This window comes from Notechis scutatus, chromosome 3, assembly GCF_049901735.1.
Source record: "Notechis scutatus isolate UNSWTSFEM ecotype Mainland chromosome 3, rNotScu1.2, whole genome shotgun sequence".
Lineage (NCBI taxonomy): Eukaryota > Metazoa > Chordata > Lepidosauria > Squamata > Elapidae > Notechis > Notechis scutatus.
In genome coordinates this window covers 41,533,012-41,553,476 of record NC_142011.1, presented here as the reverse complement: position 1 = coordinate 41,553,476, position 20,465 = coordinate 41,533,012, and the positions used below count along the sequence as shown (strand labels likewise).

At 39.7% G+C, this 20,465-nt stretch overlaps 1 protein-coding gene across 1 annotated transcript in view; it reads right to left on the bottom strand.

The window, feature by feature from the left end:
- Nucleotides 1–20,465, bottom strand: part of KCND3 (potassium voltage-gated channel subfamily D member 3) — a 321,194-nt gene that overhangs the window by 67,193 nt on the left and 233,536 nt on the right. The window contains exon 3 of the mRNA XM_026675177.2: nucleotides 12,361–12,523. Within this exon, the coding sequence (XP_026530962.1) occupies nucleotides 12,361–12,523 (163 nt within the window). The remainder of the gene's footprint in view (nucleotides 1–12,360; nucleotides 12,524–20,465) is intronic.

Sequence of the window (20,465 nt, the reverse complement as noted above, 5' to 3'; positions counted from 1 at the left end):
GGGCACAGTTTTCCACACACCACCACTGGATCTAATGCTAATGCTAAGAGCTGCGATGGTGCAGTGGTTAGAATGCAGTACTGCAGGATACTTCTGCTGGCTGCTGACTGGCTGCCTGCAATTTAGCAGGCAGCCAGATTGAGTCTCACCAGGCTCAAGGTTGACTCAGCCTTCCAACTTTCCAAGGTGGGTAAAATGAGGACCCAGATTGTTGCGGGCAATATGCTGACTCTGTAAAACTGCTTAGAGTGGGCTGTCAAAGCACTGTGAAGTGGTATATAAGTCTAAGTGCTATTGCTATTGCTAATGCTAAATTTAAAAATAATACATCCTTAGATACTTGAAAGAGTCTCTTTTTCACAGGCCTATAAATTATTACAGCATTTTTCCAATTGATTGGTTTAACACCAGGAATCCAATCTTGAAATGGAATGGGGTGAGGGATTGGAAAACATTTGGGAGCATATCTTATGTATGCTTGGAAGCTAGATTTTGTATAGGGGGATTTTGTTTTGTTTTTAAAGTGTTCCATATTCTTATGAAACAGTGGGAGGAAAATAGACCTGTCTCCATGAAATAATCAGTTCTACAGTCTCTCTAGATCCATTTTTTATTTGTTGGATTTTCTTTTTTTGTACTACAGGTTATATAACTGTTCATTTCATGAACAGTTTTTTGCAGTACTGAAAATTAGCACAAGTGGTGTTGTTGGTTTTTTTTTTGTGTGTGTAGGAAGTTTTATTTAGGGAGTAACATCATGCCCTCTAGATGTTTGGGATTTTTACCAGCTCCACCCAGCAAGATCAATTGTATGAGATTTGGAAGAAAATATCTAGAAGGCATTTTATTTCCCCATCTTTACTGTCTCCACCTACACCATATATTAAGCTATACATTCTAGCTTAATTTTTCCCAATTCTTTCTTTTTCCTGTCTTTTTAGAACTGTATTAAAAATTCAGATCCTGCACCTGAAATTACATAATTTAAGCTTAGTTTAGTCTGGAAAGTCAATTAATAATTGACTTATTTCATATATTCCACAAAATAAGACCCTTGACATTCAGTCAAAAGGAGCTTCATTCAATGTTTTACACTTAGAAGAACATGTTTTTAAAATGTCCATGAAAGACCTTCATCCCCAATTGTACTGAAGTGAACCTTACAAAAGTTACCAAATTACTGTAATTGAATTAGCAAATTACTAATGTCTAAACACACTAGCATGAATTTGGACAACAGATCTCAACGTTTAATTCAGGCAGATTGCTCACTACTTCATTTCCACTGTGTCTCAGTTTGAGGAATAGCTGTTTCATGTGTTTACCTGACTTATTAGCATATCAGCACTCAGTGTACAGTTTCAGGATTTCACTCAGAATTCCATGCACTGCTCTTGGATCAGGTCTTGACCTATACTGCACCCATTAAAATAGTTTGTTTTGAAGGCTGAAGCAGCATTCCCCCCCCCCCCCAATTTAGTGCTATTTTAACTGAAACTAGAGCAAACAGGAGGTTTTTATGGGAGATAAAAATAATAATAATAACCTGTATTATTAGGATTCTTCATTGTCTGTTTCACTCTTGGTTTTGCTGTTGCTTTACTTATCAGCATCTGAGTGCATGGAAGACATTTCTTAGCATTTGCTGGAACCTAATCATGCTAAAGCATGCATAATCAAAAAACTCAATCTTATTTCTTCAAGTCAGTCTTGAATCAGTTGTACAGTTGGTGTAAACTACTGTTCATATTGATTTGCCTTGCTTATGTAGCAAGGAAATTATATAGTGTGCAATAAACTCTTGCCTTGTTCTGCTTTCCAGCCTCTTGACTCAAGAAAGCCATTATCTCCTCTTTCTCTCTCTTCCCCAACATTCCAATACATGTAATCCTGGAACCACAATAGGAACAGGAATATTCATTGTTAAACAATATAGTCATTAAGTGATGTTATGATCTTTATTTTGCCAAGATCATTAAGCAAAGAGAGAAAGAGAGGCTCAGCACAATAACATCTGCATCTATTCTCTATCTCTTTTTTTGTTTGCCAAAAATATGCATTGAAAATTATTGATAGCAGAGAAGTGGCAACTTTTTTTATGGAGTACAGGCAGAGGAGTTTTAATACTGTTGGAGCTGGGAAGTTCAATTAACACAATATTGAATTCATTTTTAAGGCCTTTTATCATTGTCTGGAGAGACTTATTTAGATACGTCGAGGGCTACCGAAGTGGAGGTGAACAAAATTCAGTTTCAAGCTAATTTATTACTGAATGAGAGTATGAAAATAGAGTGAAAACCATGCTGTTTGGAAATACCTTATAAATAGAAGACTATGGTCAGAACACTATGGTCTCTGTTTTCAACTTCATGATCACTCAGTTGTGGAAGTGTAGATTCATTCCTGAGCTATCTTGCTTTATTGATTTGATTTAATTTCTATTTTGTCTTTCTCCTCAGCTGAATCTCAAAAGCCAAATAACAGCTTCTTGTTGTATTTCAGATTCTGTCATTTACTCCCATTCCAGTCCCTGCATGGTTTTTCCTGCTCCAGTCCTGCCTTCACCTCATTTTCTGGAACTGAGGATCAGCCTGACCAATTCTTTGCCAGTTTCCAGTGTTGTATTAACCATTAAGAAACTAAGCAAGTGCTTAGGGCACCAGACCCAAAGGGGGAACCACAAAGTTGAAAATATGGCTTCGTTTGTACAGTATGTACAAAGGAGGGAGGCACCAAGATTTGTCAGTGCTTAGAGTACCAGTGAGCCTTAATCTGCCACTGCCAGTTTCCATTCACATCCAAAGCAAGTCCTTCTCCATTCCAGTCTTGGATTCCTTGACTTCTGGCTTTGCATCTCCCCCACAGATTATTGCAAAGAACTTTAGATGCATTCAACCATGAAATCATGTCCATTTAATATATATAATAAGGTAAGCATCAGCCTCTAGATGTAAAATTCCTTTCAAGCGCTTTCTTCTTTTACACAAAAGCAAGGAATAGAAATATGGATACAAAACTACGATAAAACTATGATCTTTCTGTTATGTCTGGGAGAGTGGGCGCAAAGAACGGAGACGAGGCATCGAATAGTGACTCCAACTCTTTATTAGTGACTTCAGAACAGAGCAAAATACTTGGGCAGCAGCAGCTCCTTTTATAGAGCTGGCTGCTGTCAAAACACCCAATGATTTGAGTTTGCTGCGCTGGGAGCGTCCAATCAGCGGCGACCCACCAACAGCCAATCAGATCAGCCAAAAACGACCAATCACGATCCGCCAGTAGCGGGCCAATCAGAAGTGCAGGTTTACGAGCCTGTCGTGGAAGGAAAACTATTAGAAATGCAAACTAACGAGTTGCTTAGTTCGGAACACCCCTCCCCCCTAGGTTCCGTCTCAAGGGTGGGGTGATGTATTCTCGCAGGTAGGCAGGTCATTTCACCTGTCTACCTGATTTGTGTTGCACCACCAGTCTTTGCCCGGACTCTGGTTCCGGTGAGCTGTTCATTGAGCTCGGCGGTAATGATGATCTGACTTCTCCGTTGGGTGACTCGGGGTTGTCATTCCTACTCCCGTCAAGGCTGTCATCTGGATTCTCTGAGTTTGCTGATGCCGCAGTGCTGCTTCATGGAGAGATGACCATCTGCCCCGGCTCTTCTTTGGAAGGTGAATATTCTGGGTTTGGTTGCGCTGATTGCTGGGTTTCGAGTACTGGGTCGGATACAAGTTCATTTTCGGCCCCCTCGATTTCCCTTCCCCCCCTGGTTTGGAGTTCAGGGTTTGTGAAGGGGGTAGGTGCCAACCGGGAGCGTAGTTGGTCGATATGGCACTTCCACAGTCTCCCATCAGCAGTTTGTAAACGGTAGGAATGGGGACCCGTAAGTTGAGTTATGGTAGCGGGGACCCACAACGGGTCTCCTGTAAAGTTTGTTGCAAAGACCGGGTCGCCTACCTTGAACGTGCGATACTTGCTGCTGGACCCCAGGGGCTTTTCCGGCATGTAGGCAGGGTGTAGGCGGTCAAGATGTGATAGAAGTTGCCTGCCCATCAGGAGTTCGGCTTGAGTTTTATTTGTGGTGCTGTTTGGAGTAATGTGTTGGAGGAGAAGCATCCTGGTCACCTTGTCGTGGATGTTCCCTTGCTCCATCTTGTGTAAGGTTTTCTTTGTGAATTGGACCATTCGTTCAGCCCTACCGTTGGCCGCAGGGTGAGCCAGCGATGTTAAGGCGTGGCGTATCCCCCGGTCTGCTAGGTACTGTTCAAATGCCAAGGCGGTGAATTGTGGGCCATTTTCTGAAACCAAGACATCTGGCAAGCCGTGTGTGGCAAATAGTCTGTTTAGTTTTTTAACGATGGCCTCTGTGGTGGTGCTCTTCATTTTGTGGACCTCAAGCCAGTTGGAATAGGCATCCACTGTTATGAGAAACGTATGCCCCTTGGTGGGTCCCGCAAAATCGATGTGGATACGGGACCAGGGACCTCGGGGCGTTTCCCATTCTGCTGGTGGTGCTTTTGGAGGAGCTGAGTGTGTTTCCTGGCACTTGTTACAGGTGGCCACCCAGGTTTCTATTTGCCTGTCTATACCTGGCCACCAAGTGTAGCTCCTTGCTAGTGCCTTCATTTGCACGATGCCGGGATGTCCATCATGCAGTAGTTTTAGGACCTTATGCTGTAGTCTTCCTGGGATGATGACTCTGTCTCCCCACAAAACACTTCCTTTTTGGGAGAAAAGTTCTGTCCGCCTGTGTTTGAAGGGCTTGAAGGTGTCGTTGGGTTCGTTGTCAGGCCAACCTCTTTCCACCCAGCTGAGGACTCGTGTCAAACAAGGGTCCTTCCTTGTTTCCGATGCGATGTCTTGTGCAGTTAGTGGTGGTGAAGGAAGTGTCTCGATTTGCAGTGTAGTTAGGGTTGGAGCTGGGTCGTCTAGGATTTCTGGTAGTGGAGAGCGGCTCAGGGCGTCAGCGTGGGGAATGGCTTTTCCGGGTCAGTGTTGCAGTTGGTAATCATATGCGGCTAGAAAATCTGACCAGCGTGTCATTCTTGGCGATAAGATGTGGGGAGTTGGTTTATCCCCCGCCAAGATGCCAAGTAATGGTTTGTGATTGGTGATTATAGAAAAGGGTCTTCCATATACATACTCGTGGAATTGTTTGATCGCTGCCACAATAGCGAGAGCCTCTTTATCTAGTTGGCTATAGTTTCTCTCAGTTTTAGATAAAGTTCTTGAAAAAAATGCAATGGGTGCCTCAGTACCGTTTGGCAGGATGTGGCTCAGGATGGCTCCTACTCCAAACGGTGAGGCGTCACAGGTGACAGTTAAAGGTAAAGTCTCGTTATATTGTATCAATACAGCATCTGATGTTAAAAGGTCTTTTACTTGCTGAAAAGCCCACTCTTCTCGACGTCCCCAGACCCAGGAAGCCTTTTTGTCGAGGAGCCTGTGCAGGGGTTCAGCAACAGTCGCCTTCTGGGGTAGGAAGATGTTATAAAAGTTGATGAGTCCCAGGAAGGCTTGGAGATCTGTTTTGTTCCTAGGTGTCGGGGTGTTTTTTATTGCAGCCAATTTTTTTTCAGTAGGGTGAATTCCCTGTTTGTCAAGAAGGTAACCAAGGAATTCAAACCTTTCAGTGCATAGTTGGCACTTTTCCTTCTTGACCTTCAGGCCAGCGTCTTTGAATTTTTGGAGGACCATTCTTAGTCGCTTTTCTAGTAGGCTTCTAGTGGGGGCAGCTATCAAGACATCATCGAAGTAGGGCACAACCCCTTTTATGCCTTGTAGCAACCTTTCCATCAGACTTTGGAAGATGCCAGGTGCTACGCTCACTCCGAACTGGAGTCTATTACACTTGAATGCACCTCTGTGCGTGACTATAGTTTGGGCTTCTGCGGTCTCTGCATTTACGGGCAGCTGCTGGTACGCCTGGGCTAAGTCCAATTTTGCAAATATTTTCCCGCCCCCAAGGGAGTGAAGAAGGTGTTGGACCACAGGTACGGGGTAAGCGCTCTGCTGAAGTGCATGGTTTATGGTGGCCTTGTAATCCCCACAAATTCTCAGAGATCTGTCAGGTTTTATGGGGGTTACAATTGGGGTCTCCCATCGGGCGTGGTCAATCGGTTCCAACACGCCCTGGGCTATTAATTTGTCCAATTGTTCATCAATCTTTGGTTTGAGTGCAAAGGGCACTCGACGAGGCTTAAGGCGAATGGGCGCAATATCAGGGCAGAGATTAAACGATATGGGGGATCCCTTGTACTTGCCTAGCTTCTCAGTGAAAACTTCCCGGAAGTCCTGGATGAGGGCCGCTTCCCAGTTATCGCTTTCGGTCTGGTTGATGCCCGCCAGTTCGATTCCTAGTGGCGCGAACCACTGCAAGCCTAGTAAGCTGGGTCGATCTTTATCGATGATGGTAAGAGGTAGGGTTGCGGTGTGGTCTTTGAAGGAGACTTGAACGTGGCTGGAACCGGCGACTGGGATCCTATTTCCTTGGTAGTCCTTTAATATAATCTTCTGTGTGCTGAGGTCCTGGCGACGGATGTCAGGGATCAGCTGTTTGAGGGTTTTCCAGGAGACCATTGATAGGGAAGACCTGGAGTCGACTTCCATAACGCATGGCCGATTCTCAATGGTGACCCTTACTCGGATTTTTCTTGCATCAAGGGATGACGCGTGGCCGATGGTGATGGTTTGGTGCGCCTCTTCTGGTCTGGTAGAAGTGGCTGGTGCTCGATTTCTGTAGTAGTGGTTCCATTGGTTGCTTGGGTGGTCCCGATTTACTGGTGGGGTGCCTGTTGTCTGCCGGAAATTATTTTCTCTTCGGGTTGGGCTGGAACCTCACTTGTTTCTACAGACCTTTGCAATATGGCCCCTCTTTCCACAGGAATGGCAGAGGGCGTCTAGGAATTTGCAGTCTGATTGCGGGTGGTTTCCCCCGCATCCAGCACACTGATACGAAGGTTTGCGGTTCCGCTGGTCTCGCTGATCGCATTCTGACCTGAGTCTGTTGACCTCTTCTTCCTCGCTTTCTGATGAAGATTCGAGGTCTTCATGGTGGGTGGTCGTTGTGTGCTTCTCAGAAAAGGACGTAGTGTCACTAGCGAGTTCGCAGTGTGGTCCGTTTGTTCGGCGCATTTGAGTTGCTGACTTCCTGGTTGCTTCTGCTGCAGTAGCTTCGGCAATGACATCTGCGAGGCCGATGTCCCCCTTTGCCATAATCTTGCTCTGGGTTGTGGGGTCTTTTAGACCCAGAATGATTCGATCTCTCATGGCTTCCTCTAGGTTTGCGAAGCCACAGAGTCCCCCCAGGTTTCTGAGGTCCGCGATGAAGTCTCCAACACTTTCACTTTCCTGTTGGTCCCTCTGGTAAAACTCCTGATGAGTGTTGGCACCACTGGGGCATAATGGGCCCGGACAATTGGGGCGAGGTTGTCCCAGTCCATCGTCTTGACTTCTGCTGGTTTAGCGAGTGCCTTGGCCATCTTGAAAACGGCAGGTCCGCAATGGGTCAGGAATACAGCTCGTTTCTTGCCAGGCGTAGCATCCTTCAGGTTATTGGTTTCCAAGAACATCTGAAACCTGTCCATATACGAGTCCCAGTCTTCGTTGGCTGGGTCAAATGGAGCGGGTGGTATGGCGCCGCTGGTCATTCTGCCGCTATTGGTGCGCTATCAGCCACGTGCTCTGTTAATGTTCAGTGAGTGCTCAGTCAGCTCTATCGTCTCCGCATCCCACCCTCGTCGCCAGTGTTACGTCTGGGAGAGTGGGTGCAAAGAACGGAGACGAGGCATCGAATAGTGACTCCAACTCTTTATTAGTGACTTCAGAACAGAGCAAAATACTTGGGCAGCAGCAGCTCCTTTTATAGAGCTGGCTGCTGTCAAAACACCCAATGATTTGAGTTTGCCGCGCTGAGAGCATCCAATCAGCGGCGACCCGCCAACAGCCAATCAGATCAGCCAAAAACGACCAATCACGATTCGCCATTAGCGGGCCAATCAGAAGTGCAGGTTTACGAGCCTGTCGTGGAAGGAAAACTATTAGAAATGCAAACTAACGAGTTGCTTAGTTCGGAACACTTTCTTTTCACAGTAAGAACAAAACAACACAAATCTACAAAAGGAAGGGCCATTACTTCCAAGGTTGATAAGTGGATAAATAATGTATCATTTTAAAACTATCTGTTAGCCAGTCATTCTAGAACTGATAGCAATATAGAACAAGCATTTTCCTAGTTATGTATCTAGTTGCAAATGGTGGAAAACATAATCATTAAAAAGTGGTGTGTTAGATGTCTAAAAGTTCCTCAAATTTCATCTTTTCACAGCACCTTCAAATAGATTTTAACGAATTGGTTTGGTTGCATGTTTACTGGAATATTTGCTATGTGAAAAGTACTTGCCTGTTTCCATTTAGAGTTCTTGGTGGTCTCTGAGCTTAGAGAGCCCCAAGGACTCCACAGCTCCTGAGCTATGTATATTCTCTTCTATTGTTTACACTTAGTGTACTTTATTTAATTCAGACATTTATTTCAGCAGAGTGAAAATTAGAAATTTAAATGTGATGAGAAAATATGTGTGTGTTAATATGTGTGTGCATGAGGAGGGGAGGGAGAGAGGGAGAGAGAACAACTTTGGTGAGACCATCAATCAATCACCTTAGCATGAAGTTAATAGCAAAGAAAATTGAGTGTCAAAAAGTGAGTGAATTGGGGGGTTATAAATTACTGACAGTATTGGATAGAGGAAGAAACAGGTGGAGGAATACAGTTTTGTTTAATCTAAGGACTAAATTCATATTTCAAAGGTTGATATTATTTATAAACTATATTGTAAAAGATACAGGATTTTTACATGGATATATGCTGTTTAAAGCAGTATACTGTATATTATTGCTTAAATGAGAGGAGCTGATAAAGCTGCTCTTTAAGAAGAATTCTGAGTGTAGAGATCATTACATAAAAAATAATGTGGAATATTGCATCTGAATACTGAAATTGAAAAGCTAAGCAGGGTCAAATCTGTCTATTACTTTGTGGAAGACTAAGAAGAAATCCCACGGCTGTAGTTAGATTGGCATGTTGAAAAAACATCCTCGAAGAAGGCAATGAACCATGTTCATATTGTGGTTTTAAAAAAACCCACATGTTCATGTTGTCACTCAAAATAGAGTTCAGCTTGAAAAAATAGAGACGTGGCTATAATAATTGCTATTTTGGGGTTTCAATGTAAATATTCCTGGATGAATTCAATAACCCTTTGGACAGTTGATACTGAATGGTATCATTAAGGTGATGCACTGATCCCGGGAAAGTAAAAGACAACATACAGGAAAATATAACAGATAAAATAATGCAAATCATAAGGATTTTGAGGTATTATTTCTTTAGAATAAAATTGTTTTCTGTGAAAAGTATGTATTTTTAGAGTCTGTGTGATCAAAAGGACTATTTTAAGAAAGTGAAGTGCTATTGTTGTTAAATTAGAGGTATGGAGGTGTGAATACTGTTGTTGGTGGTAACAGAATAAGGTTCTGTTTAGGGGCATTTAAAAAGATCTTTTCTGGAGATCATAGTTAATATGATTTGTTGTATTTTATAATATTTTAAGGATTGGAACTGGTGTATATAAAGAACTAACATAAGAATCCAGGTAAGTTTTCTTTTTTGTTGCCAAGGTTACAACAAAAGATGGCATTATGTTGCTGTAGGATAGTTGAATGTACCATTGTACCAACCTGTTCAGCTGCAATTTTCCAACCATAGAAAAGGCTCATGAATATCAGATTATTAACTCAACATTTGGAATGCTGGAATGAAAGCACTATAAAAGCTCCTCAGATTGACACTAAAGATCCAGAAATCCTATTTAAGAAAGTGTGCTTAGGGACAAACATCTTCACAACAATAGTTTTGTTCCAATAAGGCTAGTGAAGTTCAATTAGTTCATTTGTATGGGTGGATCTCATTGTATTTAATGAGATTATAGCCTTTTTTAAAAATATAAACCAAATACAAACCAATTATAAACCAGGATACAAGTGGTAGGCAATTTGAACTGATCTAGTTAATAATTAGCACTATACATTTTTTAGTTATATGAGATGGATAGACTGTAAAAACTATGACTGTTATCTGGTAAATGAATCAAACATATCTACACAGATAGCCCTTTTAGGCCATGGCTGGCTACATATTGATCCATATCAGGTCTATATTGCTTATATTCGGGGTGACAAACTGACGGCCCGCGGGCTGGATATGTCACAAGCAGGCCATGCCCACCCCAGCTCTGCAAAAGGGGGGAAACATGGTAAAACATGATGTGACGGCAACGTGACGTGGCAAGTTTGACGTGGCTTATATCAATAGAACCACAGCTATGTTTCTCTTGAAGACATGTGGTCTATGTTGGGTTCACTGTCCATCCATTCCTACTATGCTACTGACACTAGATTTCAAGTTATCTTCTGACATCACATTATGCAAACCTGTTCTGGTCCCAGCCTAGTTAGAATGTAAAATGGAAATTTATTGGAAGCTCCTTGTCATTGAAGCTGTGAACTTTTTAATGGGAAATGCAACATTTAAGTAACATAATAGAAACTTATTTTTCAAAAGTTGCCGGATAGAGGGTGAAATGGAAGTTAGCAGATGTTTTATTTTTCTCCCTTCTCTTACAGCTCACTCATTTCCATTTGTTATCTCCTTTTGTGTTATAACAATAGTGTGTTCATCATTCTTTGTTGCAGGTAGAAGAAACATTCAATTCATTATGGATCATGTCTCTCTGCCTGTCACTTGGATTTACCAGTCAACACTGGTAAATATGCAAGAGGTCTGCTTCAGTCTTTTCTGCAAAAGAGAGGGAAGTGCTGAGGTGCTATTAGAGCTAATTAGAAGAAAGTCAATTACCAGAATTTTCCCCAGAGGAGTAAAAATGCCAGACAGCCACATCAGCTGTCTTTTGTTATATTTACAGGTTTACTGAGAGCAACATTATTTAATGCTCATTCCGTGTGTGTGTGTGTGTGTGTGTGTGTGTGTGTGTGTGTGTGTGTGTGAGCTTTCTTAGATGTTGAAATCTAATATTTATAGACTAGCTATTAAAGTGATTATTACAGTGCAATATTAGCCTCAGATTATACCTGTAGTGGATCACTGAATCATAGAATTGTGAAATTGGAAGATACTATGGGGATCATCTAACATCCAAACTCTCTAAGTGTGTAAGAAAACCAATTAAACACCAAGATTCTTATTTAAAACCTCCTATGAGGGAAAACCCATAACCTCAACAGGTGGAGGGCTTTACTGCTGTACAAAACTTATATCTGAACAAGATGTAAGCACCATTAAGAATATTAATTGTTCCTCTTCTTAGTTCCTGATCATTTTCCCTATGGCATCTTTCTACATACCTGATCTCATGCCCACTCTTTTTTTCTTCAAACTAAACATCGTATCCCTTCAGATTGTCCTCACAAGATATGTCCTTAAGTTCCTGCATCTTTGTTGTCCTTCTCTCATTCTATTTAACAGAGTCAATATCAGGATCACCATTAAATTCTCTATTCCAGTGGAATAAAATACTGTATTATGCCAGCAGGAAAAAAATAGCTTGAGCTATATAGGTGTTGACTTTGAATCTTAAGAAAATTGGTCATGAACCTCAGAACCTGAAGATGCGCATTTGGATATGGCATAAAGATAAATTCTTTTTCAGAGTGGCTATTCACCTTACCTCAGATGATGGATATATTCAGAAGAAAGATTTGAATAGTGAAATAAGGGCCAGGAGGGGTGATGGATAATTTGACTTAGTTCTGAAGAAGCACAGTGGGAAATGCGTGTGATCAGAAGACAGAGCCAGATTCCAAAAACTGATGGTACTTCCTCCTGTTTTTTGCACAGAACTCTCACACACCAACTTATCACAACTAAGTTTTATTTGGTTTTCCTATTGTGAGAAAATGTAAAGGCAACTAGAGCTTTAGGAAACTCTTCCTGTCACTAGTATAACTTGCTTTAGCATTCATTATCTGAAAATTGTGACATTTCAGAATTTGATATTAAGTAATTATGATAATTATAATGATGATAATAGATATAAAACACCTGAGTTCACCTTTATGACTGCCACAGCAACTGAGGTATTTTCAGAGATTTATGCTTCTGTTTAGAATTTTTCTGCCTGAACAAATTAACCTTGTGAAGAGGAAAAAAAACCCAGGTGTAAGGAAGATTAAACCTGAGTTGCTAAAATACAGACTAAACAATGAATACATATTATTCATAGAAAAACCGATGCAAGCTAGTGTCAGTAGAAATCAAGCTAAAATATGTTTATTTTAGCTTTCAGTATATCTTACCTTTTGTGCTCGTCGCTTATCAGCTCTTTGATTCTGATGGTAAATTCGGCTGAAATTGGAAACAATAACTGGTACAGGAAGAGCAATGACAAGCACACCACTCAGCGAACAAATGGAGCCAAATATCTTGCCAGCAATTGTCTTGGGCACCATATCTCCATAACTGGTATGGGGGGGAAAAAGGAGACAAATAAGATAGCAGTGTTAGTACTAAACAGAGCATAATGTAAACACTGACCAATCTGATAATCTAAAGCAATGCTTCTCAACCTCAGCAACTTTAAAATGTGTGGACTACATCTCCCAGAAATCCTCAGTCAGCATGGGGCATTCTGGGAGTTAAAATACACACATTAAGCAGATGAGATGGAGAAACACTGATGTAGAGCAGGCTTTTTAATCTGTTCCATGGAATTCTGAGATTCCACAAGAATTTGATGGGATTCTATAAGAGAAAGTGCAATCTAGAGGCTTGAACTGAGTCATATTAACTTCCCAAAATTGTGCAGATTGGGTATGGGAAGCTCTCTGAATACTCTGCTAACAAAAAGTTTTGCTGAATCTACTTTAAATTTCCTACACTCTTTACTGAATCTTAGTTTGTCTATATTTTGTGTGGTGAGAGCTTACCTAGGCAACAATCTGCTCCATCGGATGTTCCATTTAGCACTTCTGCAAAATAAACCCCTGTGGCCCAAGATATAAAAGCAATCTGAAGCTCTATAAAAATGACAGATGATGCATTATCCCATATTTGCTTTGTTTACATTAACAACAATCTCATGGTGATGGATGTGCTATTTAAGCTTTTACCTGCTTTTCTTCAACCTACTCTGAATCTAGTTTTTGGCAAAAATGAGATGACTTCAGATTTTGCATCAATTTTTCTACTTTATGAATTCTAAGCCAAGGGATATGTTACAATTTTCAGCTTCTTTTAAAAGTCACTGGGACTACTTTATGTCTAGAAATTTTAAAAAATCCAAATGCACCCCATATATACTTACTGACCTGTGCAACATTAACATAAGCAAAAATGTACAAAACCAAGAATATAATTTCCATTTTCAGGTAATAATTCAATGTTCAATTGCCTTAATTGTTCATTATAATAGCTGTTGTAATTTTGAACTCTAGGGAATCACTTTTCTATCTTCATTCATGTAGTGAACTATTGGTACTGATCACAAAACAAGAAACAAACAACCTACTCTCTAATAAACAATTTGGTTTAAAAAAAAAACTATCTTGTAATCTGCAACTCTTACACTGCAAAAACATATGGACTACATAACTCAGTCAGGGCAAAGCAATAGACGCAATTTACATAGACTTCTGTGAAGCCTTTGATTCAGTGGTATACGACAAACTACTCCTAAAACTTAAATCTTATGGTATCTCTGGACACCTGCATAACTGGACAGAAGCATTCCTATCAAACAGACAACAAATGGTCAAAATTGGGAGCGTCCTATCAAATTCTATACCTGTCAACAGTGGGGTCCCCCAAGGCAGTGTTCTAGGACCAACTCTCTTCATACTCTACATAAATGACCTCTGTGATCATATTATGAGCAACTGCGTTCTTGTTGTGGTTAGCCGGCAGCAGGTATGGACTGTGGAGGAGAGCGAGGACTTGGAGGAAGGGCCAGGACCATCAGGGAGTGGACTGCTGCCTTCTTTTATAACAATAAGTGTTATATTGAACATTAATTAATTAACCTAATTATCTGTCCATCGATAGATATTATCCTTTTTGAAAATATATCTGTAATAAATGAAAGAAAATAACATTTTGAATGGACAAAAGAGGAACATTTGCTTCTAGAACTCACTACCACCTTGACTAACACAGCCAAAGGGCTACGTTCCTATATTAAACTTTGCTTAAAAAAAAAAAAAAGAACTTGTATAGCAACCTCCTGTCTGCAGCCAAGCATGTGAAGCTTCATTTAGAACATAGAATAATAAAGTTACAAGGGACCTTGGAGGTCTTCTAATTCAACCCCCCCTGCTTGAGAAGGAGACCGTATATCACTTAAGATAAATGATTGTCCACCCTCTATTTGAAACTTCTGAAGGCAAGTTATTCCATTGGTTGATTGCTCTCACTGTCAGGAAATTTCTCCTTAGTTCTAGGTTGCTTCTCTCCTTGGTTAGTTTCCATCCATTGTTTCTCATTTTGCCTTTTGGTGCTTTAGAAAATAGTTTGGCACCTTCATTTTTGTAGGAGCCCCTCAATATTGGAACACTGCTACCACATCTGTCCTAGTCTTTTTTCATTAGACTAGACATACCCACTTTGTATGTTTTAGGCTCTATTCCCCTAATCATTCTTGTTGCTCTTCTGGGCACTCTTTCCAGAGTCTCAACATCTTTCTTATATAATGGTTACAGAACTGGATGCAGTATTCCAACTGTGGTTTGTTTTTTATTTATTTGCACATGCATGGGACCTAGGTTGTGTTCACAAAACAATTTTGCAGCCACTGCTGCTGTTTCTGTTGGTTCATGGAGCCAGAAAAGTTACGGACTGCTTTTGTATAGAATCCTCATTATTATTATATCCCAGAAATAGACTGGATTGGCCCTGGGTTGCTGTAGCTTTGGGGAGCCCTTTTAGTGATGGCTTGGACCCTCTCTAACCATGATTGTGGAAATTGAAACAATCTTTCCTTGCCTTTTTTGACATGAAAACATATTATCTACCAGACAATTCTGGTGACATCATGTCTAACAGGTCACAAGGAATTGGAAGAGTTTCTATAAGAATAATGCTCTAAAATAAAAAGCTAAAGGTTTCCCCTGCCAGTTGTGTGATATTCATCTCCAGTTCACAGCTGAAGAGCCAACATTGTCCAAAGACGCTTCTGTGGTCATGTGCCAGTGCAACTATATGCTGAAGGCACATGGAACAGTGTTAATAGGAATGTACAGAATGTACAAAATCACACAGAAACCCTCAAAATACTCTCACCATCAAATAGCTGTGGTCACTTGTATGATGTGGGTCTTACCCACTTTGAGGTTCTTATTTTCCATAAAATTTTAAGCTGTCCCTTGCCCAGACAAATATTTCCTCAGAAGAAATATACCTATTATAGTCCTTATCTTGTACCTAGAGGATATCTAGAGTATAGTGAGATATATATCCTGAGTTTCTTTGATATAATTTTTATCTGCATCAAATGGTGGGCATTTCTGTACCTTCTCATGAGATTTAGGGCTTTAAAAAATAAATAATTCATTTTTCTTTAATTGTAATATGATATGTATGGTATTTTGGGATGCCATGGACAACTGTTAATATTGTGTTGCCATCTTCTTCATTTGAAGCAATGTGCAAAGCTCAATGAGACCAGATTTTCTAAATAAAAGCTGTGTGTGTTTGTGTGTGTGTGTGTGTGTATGCATAGAATGATATAAGTATATTTTAATATTTAACGTTTTTCTACAACAATTATTTAGGACTGCGGATAGAAGCATAAGTAGATTAAGTAGGGAATCAGAGCAATCCATCTCTTTCAGACACCTACAGTTAGGAGACTGGAAACAAGAATCAAGAAAGAAATCAAGAAAGACTTGGAGAAGGAGGATATTTGACAATTACATTTATTTTGGTATACAACAAATCACCCATGGGATGTAATTTGATTAGCAAATTAGAAATCCCTCCTCAAAATATGAGAGTGGGGAGAAATTCATTAGAATTAGAATTCTAGAATTAGAGTTAAAATTAGAATTCTTTTTTTATTGGCCAAGTGTGATTAGACACATAAGGAATTTGTCTTGGTGCAAATGCTCTCAGTAGACATAAAAGAAAAGATACATTCATCAAGAGTCAAGAACAATCAGGTACAATACTTAATAATAGTCATAAGTACAATAAGCAATCAAATCACACTAGGAAACAGTCAATATAAATTGTAAGGATACAAGTGACAAAGTTACAGTCATACAGTCAAGTGAGAGGGTATGGGTGATAAGGAGTAATGAGAAGATTAACAGTAATAGTAGTGCAGACTTTGTAGATAGTTGGACAGTGTTGAGGGAATTATTTGTTTAGCAGAGTGATGGCGTTTGGGGAAAAACTGTTCTTGGGTCTAGTTGTTCTGGTGTGCAGTGCTCTATAGCATCGTTTTGAGGGAAGGAGTTTATGTCCAGGATGTGAGGGGTCTGTAAATATTTTCACAGCCCCCTTTTTGACTCGTGCAGTATACAGGTCCTTGATTGAAGGCAGGTTGGTAGTAATTGTTTTTTCTGCAGTTGTAGTTGTCCTCTGACGTCTGTGTCTGTCCTGTTGGGTTGCAGAACCAAACCAGACAGATATAGAAGTGCAGATGATAGACTCAATAATTCCTCTGTAGAACTGTATCAGCAGCTCCTTGGGCAGTTTAAGCTTTCTGAGTTGGTGCAAAAAGAACATTCTTTGTTGTGCTTTTTTGATGACATTTTTGATGTTAGGCGTCCATTTTAGGTCATGTGATATAATAGAATCTAGAAATTTGAAGGTCTCTACTGTTGATACTGTGTTGTCTAGTATTGTAAGAAGTGGTAGTATGGGAGGGTTTCTTCTAAAGTCTACCACCATTTATTTATTTATTTATTTATTTATTTGATTTGATTTGCCAATTGTTTACAAGATAATAAATATAAATGTATACATAGTTGTGAATACATGAAATGGGTACATATAAGAAAAATAAAAGAATAAGAGAAACAATAGGACAGGGACGGTGAGGCACGTTGGCTGCGCCCTATGCACGCCCCCTACATGGTTTTGAGTGAGTTCAGTTCCAGATTGTTCTGATTACACCATGAGGCAAGTTTACAACTTCCTGTCTGTATGAGGATTCATTGTTGTCTCGAATGAGACCAATCACTGTTGTGTCATCTGCAAACATCAGTATTTTAACAGATGGATCATTTAAGATGCAGTCATTTTTCTTCATGCCACTTTGTCTCTTGATTAGCCTTGTAAATCAAGGATAGATGAAGCAAAATATACCTTTATGGACAATCAGGGCACATTTATGCCAATGTTCAGCTCTATTCCAGTGCATGGAATCCTAAGATGTGTAAGTTTCTGTGAACATGTACAAAATGTCTGCCTATATATGTTCAGGAGAAAAAAGTTCTAAACCTGGAAGAAAGAACCATTCAAAGCTATCCTCCAGTATTTGACATATTTGAAGTTACGAACTACAGATATATGTTCAGACTATCCATTCTCTTGCATAGCCCTGGCTAAAATAAAGAAATCAGCTACATTATATTCAGGGGTGCAACTTAGCTAAGCCACACTTTTTTTCTTCATTTTTCAAATAAAAGCAGAGAGAAAATACAGATAAAAAAGCTAGACTGCATCAGCATGAAACTCTAATGCACTGAAGTAATATGAAACTCTATATAAATAGCATTTTAGAAATTAATAAAAATGCCAACAAAATGTTCAATTTGCCAGGATTTCCAGAAACATATCAAAATAATATCAAGAAAGAAAAAGTCAGAGGCATTTTTAGAGACGGAAAATGAATCTGGTAAGTATTTTCTAGCATGAGAGTGCACTTTCCACAATTGGCTTGGATCTAATGAGAAAAGCAAAATATTATTGGTTACAAGCAAATCCAATAGTTTCCTATGATGCTCAAACATTTGGCTATTGCAAAAGGAACAGATGAATAAAGGAGGCAAAACTGTCAAAGGGATGCTGAGAATAATATTTTCTTGAGGCCACATGTAACTTCCTCCAAATGAACAGATTTGATGAAAGACGTTTGATCACCATAAAACACTTTTGTGACCTAATAATCAGCCTTAAAAAATTTCAGTCAGAGAATTTAAATGGAGAAGAACTGAGGCTAATTAACATTATACATGCAACATGTCTACCAATTGTAGTGAAAAGATGTTCCACACTGAACTATGAGCTTCTATCTAGATAAAAAGATATATTTGTGTATCTATCTATTCATAGGGATGGACACACAAATGACTCTCAGGTTTAACTTTTAATCATACAGATAATGATTAACCAAAGTTTTAATATTTCTGGCCACTTTCAGTCCCATCCTGGTAATAGACCATTCAGATGCAATGTCTGCAGACGGGCCACAAAGACAAGATACTGCTAGTTGTATTCTTGCTCTCAAGGTCACATATTTCCTCCTGTCAGTTTGTCACTAGTATCTTACTAGTAATTTGGAGAAAGGGCTTACCTCAAAACACAACTCTCACAGCCAAAACAAGATAGTTGGCAGATCTGAAGTAAGTTGTGTCTTTATTTTTCAACTCCTTCTAAATCTTTACTACATGTCTAGATTCTTCATTTCAGGAAGGGGCACCGCACATCCTTATCTCAGCTATAAAGAAGCATGAAGAAGGCTCCTGCTTGTGATTTATAGTGTCTTCTGTTCTCACCCAGCAGTGAGATGATATAAAACCTGTCCTCGTTACTCTTGTGTAGCACATTCATGGTTTGAAGACTTTATAATTGCAATAGTACTTAGACTTATATATCACTTCACATTGTTTTACAACCCTCTCTAAGCAGTTTACAAAGTCAGCATATTTTCCCCAACAATCTAGGTCTTCATTGCAGCCAGCAGAGGTAGCCTGAAGTACTGCATTCTAACTACTGTGTCACCACAGCTTAGAGTAAGACACTCTAAGTCACAGGTGTCAAACTCGCAATGTCACATTGTTGTCACGTGACATATTATGACTTTTTCCCCCTTCGGTAAACCAGGGGTGGTATGGTCAGTACATCTGGCCCGTGGGCCACAAGTTTGACACCCCTGTTTTAAGTCACTATTTTGGAAATGGCCAATGAAAACATTGTCTAAGAATATAAACAAGGCTATGAATTGACTTTTGGGTTTTCAAAGCTACCTTATATCAACCAATCTTCCTTAGTATGAGAAATAAATATTTTATTTGCAATTGTGAACAAAGCTCTAGATCCATCATAACTTATATTTAAACAGTCCTCCCCACTGAAAGGAAAAAATCACATTCTGTTTTTCTTAGATGTGACTAGGCTTAATTTTAAAGAAGAGTTATTGCAGAGATAGTTCACAAGAATAAGCAAATTGTCAATAAATGGGATAGTAGAAAATACCAGCTTCACAGAAAATGCAATATTACTGAGTTCTAAATGAAAGTGGATATCCAGAGTGGTGACATTATTTTACTGGAATTATTTTCCCAGACAGCTACAATGCTCTTAGAACTTTTAGCAATTATCAGGAGATAAAAAAATACATTCAATGTTGTGACATAGCTATCGGTTCCCCATACCCTTATCTAATTCTAAATGACAAACTGTATAAAAAAAGACAAGATAAGCTGGAGAGCTTAAAAATTCTTCAAAGATCCAGGTCCTGGAATCTTGAATCTACAGGTCTTGGTTGGAGAATAAAAATGCATCTATTACTACAAAATATCAGACTCAAGATGTTTTAATTTATAGATTATGAACAACCATTTTGATGTGATATAGAAAGGATCTGTATGCAAAAGCATTTTCTTAGAATGAATCTTTGGCAGAGGAGCCACAGTTGGGTGTGGACAACTTGCTTTGCAGGTAGATATTTCCCTCTGCTAATATGGAAAATATTTAATTAGACAGAACAATGATCTGATTTGGAAGAAGCCCATTTTCCATGTGAAAAGTAAAGCACCTGACTATAGACAGGAACATAAACTACATTCTAAAACTCATTTTTTGTGGCGGCGGCGGGGGGAGATATTTCCAATTTTTCATTCATAGGGTTGGGCAATATTGGTAGTACAATGTGGGGGGGAGATATTTCCAATTTTTCATTCATAGGGTTGGACAATATTGGTATTACAATGAGCCCTCAGAGTCAGGTCAGTATGTAATCCCTCCCTTTTTTTTACAGCCAGCCTAACTGCAAACTGTACATTTAAGCTGAATGTTCTTTAAAAAAAAACAAGAGTCCCACAATTAACTCCCAGACTGGAATATCCAATCTGTACCTAAGTTTATAAGCAACATCATCAGCCAAACCCTGTAGTCATTCCATCTCACAAAATTAAACACTGTCCATGTTTGCCAAAACATTGCCCATAGTTGACCTGAG